This window comes from Drosophila willistoni (genome assembly GCF_018902025.1).
Source record: "Drosophila willistoni isolate 14030-0811.24 chromosome 2L unlocalized genomic scaffold, UCI_dwil_1.1 Seg196, whole genome shotgun sequence".
NCBI classification, from domain to species: domain Eukaryota; kingdom Metazoa; phylum Arthropoda; class Insecta; order Diptera; family Drosophilidae; genus Drosophila; species Drosophila willistoni.
The window spans coordinates 4,635,860-4,646,737 of NW_025814048.1; the positions used below are offsets into that span (position 1 = coordinate 4,635,860).

General features: G+C 32.2%; 1 protein-coding gene and 1 pseudogene across 3 annotated transcripts; both read right to left on the minus strand.

Annotated features, from left to right (window-relative positions):
• Nucleotides 1–3,098: 3,098 nt before the first annotated feature.
• LOC6640516 (extracellular superoxide dismutase [Cu-Zn]) lies at nt 3,099–9,333 on the minus strand. Of its 3 annotated transcripts, XM_023181992.2 has the most exons (7): nt 9,231–9,331; nt 4,907–4,982; nt 4,612–4,839; nt 4,326–4,554; nt 4,232–4,253; nt 3,809–3,840; nt 3,667–3,705 (listed from the first exon to the last, which is right to left on the minus strand). In XM_023181992.2, the coding sequence occupies exons 2-6, from the start codon at nt 4,967–4,969 to the stop codon at nt 3,828–3,830; spliced, it is 555 nt and encodes a 184-aa protein (XP_023037760.1). In that variant the 5' UTR covers nt 4,970–4,982; nt 9,231–9,331; the 3' UTR covers nt 3,667–3,705; nt 3,809–3,827. The 3 variants fall into 3 exon arrangements, with proteins under 3 accessions (XP_002063399.2, XP_046866095.1, XP_023037760.1); XM_002063363.3 differs by lacking the exons at nt 3,667–3,705; nt 3,809–3,840 and adding an exon at nt 3,099–3,397; XM_047010139.1 differs by lacking the exon at nt 3,809–3,840 and having other exon boundaries at nt 3,452–3,705; nt 9,231–9,333.
• On the minus strand, nt 6,270–6,389 carry LOC6640652 (annotated as a pseudogene).
• Nucleotides 9,334–10,878: the final 1,545 nt, after the last annotated feature.

The window sequence follows — 10,878 nt, forward strand, 5'->3', positions numbered from 1 at the left end:
TGGGTTTAACCGCTTTTCGTTAGGAGCTAGACGAGTCTTGTCCAGTTGAGCTTAGGCGTAGAACTGACCACCAGAACCGAATAATCACAAACTCATAAGAATTGAAACTAATGACGCTTGATGTTGTGGCCATTAATGGTGCCGGGCAACCAAATAGGGAAATACAGTTAGAGGCGACTCAACGGACGGATGGATGGATTGGACTGGAGGGAGCCATGGGGGAAAGTGGGTATGAAAGTAAAAGTGAGTGAAAGTCGTCTTCTGGGTTCCTGAGAATTCAGGCCATAGCGATTAGGCTCTGCTCCAATAGGGTTTTATGCCCATTGTAACCCATTTCGTTGAAAAAAAGAAGAAGAAGAAAAAAACCAACTAAAATTACCAACAACAAGAAATAACAACTTTGTCCAGTAAAAGTTGGTAGACAAGAAACCATGAAGGAAGAGATGAGGTGCGAGTAGAGGGGGCGTGGTAGAAACATGAAGGTGGTTGGGGTTCATTGATTCCCGATTGCATGTAGTTGTTGTAGTTGCTTTGTGGGTCGTCTGGGTCTTACACTCTCTCTGTGTGTGTGTGTGTGCGCGTTCGACAGAAGTCATTGCACTCATTACGTTTACGTACACACTGAAATACAATAGTATAGTAAAGTGAGAGTTTGTTTCCTTTAAAGTTCAACTAGCTACTTAACACTCTTGGACCTACAACACCCGAATATAAATTAATTGCGTGATTTCGTGCCAAAAACGGCGAAAAGTTATAAATGCCTTTTCATAGTCCTACCTCCCACACATATACATACATACATTGTATTTGTGTTAGGTCTGAATATTCGAGACTGTGCAAATAATTAAAGCGCCTAGAAGTATACCGAAAAAAACCCACACACACACACACACCCACACATGCCCACACAATTACAAATAAAACAGTCAGTCTTCATCATCATTCTTAGCTTGGCCTCATTACCTCAGTTGGAAAGAAGCGTAGGAGTTGCCCTCACTGCGCTTAATTCTTTACTTCGTTTTGGTAGGTTTAATGGGTTGATTAGCTTGTGGAATTTGTAACTTGGACTATGTGGTAAATCTGTTCCAAGCAAAACAACTGAAATTGGAAAGATTCGAACTTAGGAATCCTTATTTAACCCCATCATATAGGGCTGTAAAATGAGGGAATTTTGCTCCTTGAAATATGCAAAAAGCTGTCCATTAATTCGCGTTTTAAAACTTATACCTGTGGATAAAATCCTATTTAGAGACAATATTTAACTTTCAAAGAATACAAAAAGTTGAATACAATAAATAATTTTTCAGTCTACTGCCTAATTTAAAGTGCAAAAGGTTTCCCATGTTACAGTCTAAGGATAAGTAATCTATTTTTTTAATATTTTAATAGTTTTGATTTTATTTAAATGTCAGATTCACTCTTCAAATTTTTTTTAGAAGTACCTTGAAATTTTCTTAATTTTTGTAAATTTGTATTATATTTTTTATAAAATCTAAACCGACCTACTAAAGTATAATTATATAGAAAACTGAAATCGAGTATGAAGTTTTTCTACTGTTGTTCACATATCACCAGAAGTCTAATCAATATGTTATTCTAACCAGACGAATATTAAACCATCCATTGAGCATTTAATATAGCCAAAAGCTCTGCTTAAATACACAGAATATTCCATCCTTTGTACAATTTTTCATATCAAATATTGGGAAGATTACAAACTGGATTAATTAACGAACTTAATCAGGCCTCTTCTCATTTCAAAAGCGATTTTATATAAATCTGAAATAAATCTTTACGAAAAGCGATTAGAATATGGATCAAATAGATAAATTTATTTGGAAACGGAAGCGAAAGTACACATCAATTATGATACCAAGAAAATCCTTCGAAATCCAAAACGAGAGCAGACCTCATTAGGTCTTAAAAGTGAAGAACCTGACCAATATTTTCGCTCCTTTGCCTTAAATTTGTATTTATATATTTATTTTTAATTTTTTAATGTTCTTTTGAACTGGCAGTCTTCATTTTGGAGCAAAACAAAGTATGCTGGTTGTCAGTCTAAACGCTATTTCGAGAACTACAAAGTTATCTCATCAGAAGACTTCTCAAACCATAATTAACCACTTAATTATTAAATCTGAATTTAAGATTTATATAAAAAATATTTGAAAATAATAATTGTATTTTATTTCTATGATGGTAATTCCATTCTAAAAATATTGCCTATAATAATGATGGACTCTGGTTGCAAACATTAATTATCCAATAGCTTATATATGGATAAGTTTTAAAATGTTATTCATGTTTTTCGCTTTAAGAGAAGTTTTAACTACACAGGTCTACAAGGTTTTGGGCCCAAGCAGATACAAAACTTCTGATCTGATGGCGGGAAACAGGCCACAGATTTGAATTCAGCGAGCGAAATTACACAAAAAACAAGTTTGCCTACCCGGGTCCAAAATTTTACCAACATTCGTAAACCTTTTTTTAACCAAAAGTAGACTTATTCTAATTATTTGCGCCGGCCTTACAAATGTTATTCAAATTCTTAATAAAATATTAAGATTGATTGATATAATTTAATATATGCTTTAAGTCTAACAGTTTCCATATATTTTAATACCTTTCCCAAAAAATACATATCCCTAATTATAGGATATTTGACAAGTCGTAGTTGTAGGCCAATTTGGCTTTCTCATTTTGGCTTCGATGATGTTAATGTTGCGTGTCGCTAGCTGTTGGAATTTCGTATTATTCTTTTATTTTTTTTTACGTTTTTTTCGCAAAAGAACTTAGACTTTTGCAACTCCTCCTAACACCCTCCAATCTGGGGGATTGAGAGGGGGGGCTGTGTGTGTCGTTTTACTTATCAGTATATAATAATCTAAGCAAATCAAATCAGAAACTGTTGCTTGACCAATACGAATGAGGACAAACCACAGGCATTCATTTGTTAGGTGTAACATTTGTAAATGGAATTGTGCAAAATGTGAAATTTTCAGAAATATTTCCGCAATTTAAATGAAATTCGAGGTTCCAAGACCTAGAATTTCAAGAGAAAAAAAACCATGCAGCGAAAGGAATGAAGGATGATGTAATACATTTCAGCTAATAAATTTTATTTTCGACATAAATTTTTGACAATTGTATAAAATTTGCTTTCAGTTAGTTTTGTGCTTTTTGGATGGAGTATTTGCTGTTATTGTTAATATGAATACTAAGAATGAATACTATTTATAAAATATGCAGAATTCGGCGCCCCCCACATGCCACATGCCAATTGTTTGTCTACATGCCAGGTGCAAGGATTAGGGCCGCCATGAACATCAAAATGGTATATGAGATAGTCAAAGCACCAGCTCCACCTTCTCTACAGGGCCATTCATCAATATCCGAGCTAAAAATAGAGTTTAGTTTACGGATTCGATATTACCATTGATTAAAACTATGTTAAAGTATATATATATATATATAGAAGTATGTTTGTATGTATAGGAAACGAATCACAAATAGAACGGATACGAAGCATATGGATATGGATAACGTAGAAGTGGATAGATAACTTGATGATTAGGCTCATGAGGCACATAGAAGATGGAAGACTGATGTGGTTTTCGTGGTGTAGATGATGAACGTGCAGGTGCGGATGTGATCTTTGATTCTTGTGGTGTGCATAGAGTTGAATATTCTCCCTCTGCTTCAGTACTGTAAGCAAGAGTAGGACAACAACAAAAAATAATACATAAAAAAGTCGGCAAAGGATTTGTTTTAATTATATTAGTTCAATTAGCAGTTTGTCATAACTTACTTTACCGCCTTCATCCCTCTTACTGTCTCTGACTATTGAAGTTTATTTAGGCCCACACAGAAAAAAAAAAATTGTATACATATATATATTAATGACTTTGTAAGTTGTAACCCATAGAATTCTAGTATTTTCCTTTCCATTATTATTATTTTCCTTTTTATTAGAGACACATACGCACACACACACATACACAGAATGGTGGAGGGTAAATAGATAGAGAAGTTTTAGGATTCGAGCATTGAACTTGTTTGTTAATTGTCATAAGGTAAACAGTACACAAAGATAGAGGGGAGAGAAAATGTATGGTTTATGGAAAAAACATTTCATTAGCACAAAAAAATGAGTTAAAAAGTAGAGAGGGTCGAATATATGTAGGTAAGATTCATTTGTGTTGTGTTGATTTGCTTGGCTTTTGATATTTACTTGACACCAATAACTCCGCAGGCTGAAATGAACAGAAAAATATATATATATATTAACAATTTATTTCGAAAATCATTTGTTTGAGGCTACATACCAACTCTTCCGCCTGCATTGCCAGTCTTTTTGGAATCTGTATGATTACCAAGACCCAAATCATCTTCATCTTCATGGACAACCACACCGCGTCCAATAATGGTGTGTTTGCCAGTTAAACTCAACACGGAATCGGTAATAGTCACATCCAAAATGCCAGTGGAGTTCACTGCCACATTACCCAAATCGCCAACATGACGCACTTCATGGTCAGGACCACCATGATCCACCTATGTAAGAGAATCTCTCAATAGTTAAATATCTTTTCACTTTTCAATTATCTCTACCTTTTGTGGATTGTAGTGAGCTCCCATGCTGGTGCAGCCATTGGTCAGATCTCCCTTCTCGTGTATATGGAAACCATGTTTGCCCTCCTTCAGGCCAGTCAATAGAATGCGCACATGAACATTTTGCCCACAATCATTCTGAATGAAGGTTACATTGCCCTTGACTTGACTATTATCCTCTTGCACAGGTCCAATCACATAGGCAATGGCCTCCATTGGGGTAGCACGCTGCAGTTAGCAATAATATAGATTTACATAACATTTCGTTAGGGTTTTTGTTTTGGACTAAACTTACAGTTTGAGCAGCCGCACACATTGAGGCACATAAGGCCAGGGTAATTGCCAAAAGACGCAGCATGTTGTTGTCCAAACTGCAATCAAAAATAATAATATTTATAGATATAATATCTCACACATGTTTGCAATTTTTTCCCAGTTTTTTTTTTTTGTTGCGAGGCAAACAAGTAACAAGAGAGCAGCATGTGACATAGAGACACTCAGAGACCTTTTATCCAATTAAGCATGGAGCGCACTTTCATTTTACCTCCAATCAACACAAATCGTTTACAAACGAAAACTAGAGAGGATTACATATGCATTAAGGTGAATAGAATAAAAAAAACTATCGTTTAAATTTATCTAATTGTAAAACAAAACATCAATCCGCATTGAGATCGTTTCCTAAACATAATTCATTATTAATGCCGAACTATTTTTGAATAAAAAAACGAAAAGGACCAATTTAATTGATAATTAAAATAGAAAAATTATGACGCATATCGTTCAGAGAAAAACTCTTCAGATTACTCATTATAAATCTTTACGTTTTTCTCTATTATTATTATATACGAAATAACAATCTACAATAGTCATAAATGACTTTTATGTTACAATTTTTTTAAACAAAATAATGTATTTAACAAATTGCTTAACATTATTAAAATAATTGAGTCCTATCTTTTCTACCTGATGCATAGAGAACTGGCTACAGAAATAGTAAGTGTATTTTTATTTAATTCGACCAACTTGATAAAAGTATTAAACAAAATATATTAAAAAAATCAATTTTATCAACAAAAATTAAAAAAAAAGCTCTCTGAATAAAATATTTCCAAAAAATCATCTAAGAAGTTTAACTTTTTTATATAGGGAGAATAATTATAATTATAGAATAATTAGACCTAAAAATATATTTGATTAAAGGATCAAAAGGATAAACTTATATAATACAAAATTAACTTTTTTAAATTAACGTTGTTAAAAGACTGATATAAATAAGAAGTTTAACAGAAAACAAACTAAGAAAAAATAAGGACAACTGAAGCTTAATTATCCTTATTGTCTAAAAGATACAAGTCCGATAGATAGGTAAATCACAAAAATGTGACCTATAGACAAGTTTGGTTTAGAAAACAAAAAAAAAAAGAAAAACATGCGATGGCTGTTTGATGGAATAATATACAAGTAAACTAGGGAAAATTTAAACTTATTACATATGAAAGAATCCATTACAAAATATAAAGTACTCCAACTAAAAAAAGGGTTCTTTTATTTATATTGTGGCCCAAAAAAATATCATCCATTCGCCAATTGGGTTGGGAGTATTATAATAAAGTATCTTTCGTAAAAAAATGTAAAAAAGATTGTTGTTGGGATGCCAACAACAACACGCGGTGTTCCCAAGCGGTCCCCCCATCTAAGTACTAACCGCGCCCGACGTTGCTTAATTTCGGTGATCGGACGAGAACCGATGTATTCAACGTAGTATGGTCGTTGGCGAAAAACGCTAGTTTTTTGCAGGATTTTCTTCAGCTAAAAGCTCCAGTGAAAGCTTTTAAACTTCCTAGATACATTGAAGTTAAGCTTTTGTATCATTATAAATTTTCATTAATAGAAATTTGTTTTTTCGTAGATGGTTTTAAAATCATTTTCATTGCCTTTTTTGAAAGGTCATACTCTCAAGAATAACCTACAAAAGGGTCAAGTCCGTAATATTAATACTCTTCTGAAGTGCAAAAGCTTGGAGAAAAAAACCATACTGGTCTTGTCTCATTATTAATACAACATTTTTTTTACTTTTAAAAACTGTTTTAAATTTTGGTATTCAATTTAAAAATAGTTTTGATTGAATTTTTAACCTTAAGATAATTTGAAAGTTTGTTCCAAATTTCACCAATAAAAAGATTTATTTGAAAGTCTTAGAATGAAATTTTAATTTTAATGCACGAATTCATTTAAAAAATTTTTAAGTTTTAGGAGGGGCAGTGGTAATTTAAAAATATTTATTTTCATTGTATATCCGTAACGTTGACCCTATAAGGAATCCTCGAAGAAACACCCTAAATTAATAGCAGATCACTTAACACACAAATGCAAAATGAAAATGAATTTACTGATAATCAGCATGTGTTTTAAACAAAATAAAAAGAAATAGTTTTTCAGCAGCTTTTCAATTAAAACATTTTATTTAGGCTCAAAATATTAATTAACTTATTATGACCTATAAAAAAATGTAAATAAAAAATATTACATAACTAGAAAATTATCGGAAAAGTAAGTCAAAGTAAGTCAAGTCTCGTCAAAAAGCAGTTGCCCAGATTTAACACTTGACCATTAAAACTAATGATTTTTTTACATAATATGTATTCTATAAGTTACAAAACTTAGAAAAAGAAAAAAATGTCAAAAACTGTCTCTATAGACCTGAAGTCAATTAAATTTCGGACATGCAAACTTATGTAGCCCTTTTATACATTTCAACTACACGTGGTAGGCACTAGTATGGTCAGACATCTAAGGTTAAATTATGTATCTATCGTGTAACTGACAAATATATGATTGCCTTTTAGCAAACATGACATTCGCTTATCTGGCTCATCTCTAAAATTTGATGAACGTCATCAGGTGTTTGAGCCTACGATAGATAAATTCAAAATTTGTTGCTTTTGTTTTTTGCTTGATTCGTTTATTGCGCTGTGTGCGGAATTGAAGTGGCTAGCCTAGGCGGCCTAGCCTAGAGTCAATTTATGAAAACGATTTGTGGGTCAGCTACATTAAACAAAATAATAAATTTCAACAACCTTTTTTACACTCGCACACACACACACACACAGACTACTCTGCCAAACTAGTAAGGCCAATCAACAATCTCTTTTTCAATGAATTTATTGCCCAGAAAGTGGGAGAGAGAGAGCGAGACAGATAGAGGAGATGTTCGTCACTTTTGGCCATTTGTAATATGTATTTAACTTGTTAGCCAGCTTATCACTAGACGCAAACTGATATGCTCGGGATACGGAGACCAATTTGGGTCCGAGTTCATTTGCCACGCTTGGCTACCTGCTTTATCAGGAGGCACTTGAAAAGAATGTAGGTACATATACATATATATAATTTACAATTCTCACGTTCATAAATAAATAGGCAAAAAAAAACAACAAAATGTGCTTCAAAAGGCACTTGCTAAAGCGATTGTAGAGTAAATAAAATCTAGCAATTTGGTCGGCATTTGCTTGTGGATAAGATATAAGTATAATATTTAAATATGTATATACATATATTTCATATGTCATTAGGTATAAATATTGCGTTTCTACCAGCACGCAAATTATTTTAAGTGTGAACACAAATTGTGTTTGATAATCATATTTGGGTCTGTTTATCTGTCCAATCTATGGCTAATCTCATACCCAAAAGCGAATCACAATGATTGATTTGAATATAATAGAGCCCAAGGGCCATTCGTTTGCTCCACTTGGCTTAGTTTCTGCTGAGCAATGTGAAATATCTTATCAGTCTTAAGATGACATTTCATTTTCGACCATTTTGGAATAAAAACTGTATAAAATTTTAAACTTGACCTTCAACTTTGACTTGACCTTCGTTTTTCTGCTTGCTAATTGTTTACAATTAAGATTTTTTTCACCTATTTTGCAAACAATTGGCATAAAAGTACATAGTTGATGCTAATTTGCACATAGATAAAATTGCCGAAGGGGAGGGCCACTAAAAATGCTATATTAGATAGCACAACAAAACTGTAAACAAATGAAATGCATTCCAGTTTTTTTGCTGAAATTAAATTTATTACTGACTTGTTGTTGATTTAATTTTGATTTCATGTTGCATACCAAAATTACAGGTTATTGATATTCAGACGCAGCTCAAGGGCAGTTTATGGATGGCTCAGTGAACGCATTTCAAAAATGCCTACACAGAGAAATAAAAAGTGCTTTAAAATCGAAAAATATTCAAAACAAATATTGAAAATAAAAAATCTGCTAACTCGGCCAATTTGAGTCGTGCAAATATTGTTTAATTAATTAACTCATAAGTAGCTTCTTTTGACGTTGATTTATTTTCATATTTGTTCTTTAAATTTTCCTTAATCATTTTTCACGGTGTAGTTAAATATAATAATTTGGGACTTGCTAAAAAACCGGTTCACTTGAAAACATATTTTATATTGTATTTGATTGTTCCCAAAAAATGCGCAATATTTGTAATGATTTCCATTGAATTACTTCAACTCAAGTGTTTCTGGCAATAACTATTTCACTTTCATTTGGCATTATTTATTACCTTTAGTTAAGGTGTGTGTTTTATATTTTTTTGCTTACCCAAGTTAGTTTATTTATGAAATACCAAAACAAAAATTCTACCGCTATTATATTAACTGCACTTCTGTACCGTTGAAGAACTGCGTTAAAACTGTTTTTTCTACCTTGGCGTTGCCAGTAGAAATCAACTTTTTTGAGTGAGCTCCAAGCTCACTTGGCGGCACTTGAAACTTGAGATTACATTGCGTTGGTGGGTGGCCCCCATAAAACAGAGATCGTGCTCTCGCTCTGCTCTCTCTCTCCCTCTCTCAGTGTCTCTCTTCCAGGTAAATCAGAGTGCCTCACGTGTGTGAATGCTGTGGCTTATCAGTTAATAAGAGAAGACAAAAGTTGGTTGAGTATTAATATTCTTATGTAATTTATCGTAGAACTACATTCTTTAGGAATAATTATAAATATTTGTAAACATTTATAGGTATTCCTCTTTACTAAAACACTCTAACGTGTGTTTTATTTGGTATGCTTATCAGGCTTTACGTCACAAATTGCACCCTGTGATCGTGCCTTCTCTATACAGTAGTGGCAAAGAATTGTTGGCATGGTTATGTTTAATACCTTTTAAATTTGAGTTAAGCACAAAGCATGGTTTTAGGAAACGTTTCCCCCAAATTATAATAGAAATTATATACTGATCCACGGTTTTTTATAGGAATAACAGATTTAATAGAAACATATAATTTATATGAAACCTTCTTTTAAAGAAAGCATTTAAACTTTTGCTTCGAAATCATCTCGATTTCCAATTATACCTACATCAAAAATGGACATTATATGTCAAAAATAAAACAATTTTAAGTTTTTTTTTAAGTTATTAAAAATTTCGATTCACTTTGTGTCCCAAATTTTTTAGAAACGAGAAGTTTATATTTTAAATCGTGAATTCCTTCAGAAATTTTATAAAACCCCTCTAAAAAAATGAGACCTATGACATATATACCTAAATAGTTTCGAGAAAACATTACAAAAGAACAACCTTACAATCGGTATTTCTCTATTCTAATTTAAATTTTTAAAACCTAATATTTTTTTTTAAACAAAACATATCTTTAACCACTAAATAAGCGATTTCATAGTAACTATTTAATTTTAGGTTCACCGATTAGTGTTATAACAAATCCACACGCATAGAACTCATTCGTTCCTAAAAAATCAATAGGTGTTCCATACAAAATTACCATTCGATATTGTTAGAACTAAAGTTTGATAAAATTCCATCTTTATACTATAAAGTTATGTAGAAATATCAGTCAAGGTAATTAGAAGAAGCTATGTAGTGGGTTTCATTAATAGATTTCAAAGAGTTCATAATAGTTATTTAAACCACTTCTAAATATAGAAAACTCTACCAATTTTAGACATAGATAAAACAAATAAATAAAACTTTAATTCAATGCTGGTTAAGGAAATGAGAGAGCTGATGAGAAAGTACCGATCTACTTACATCTATTGCAATATAGCAATAACAATCAATGCGTTTAGATATACATACGTATACTAAATAGAATCAAATATTAATAAGAACCAGTCAAGTATGTACATACTACAAACCAAAGCATTAAGGTATACTAAATACTTAGAAGAAAAGAGAAGAACTTGTCGAGTACAGGAATTTCGAAACAGTTTCATATATTGATTTGTTCAATCAGTT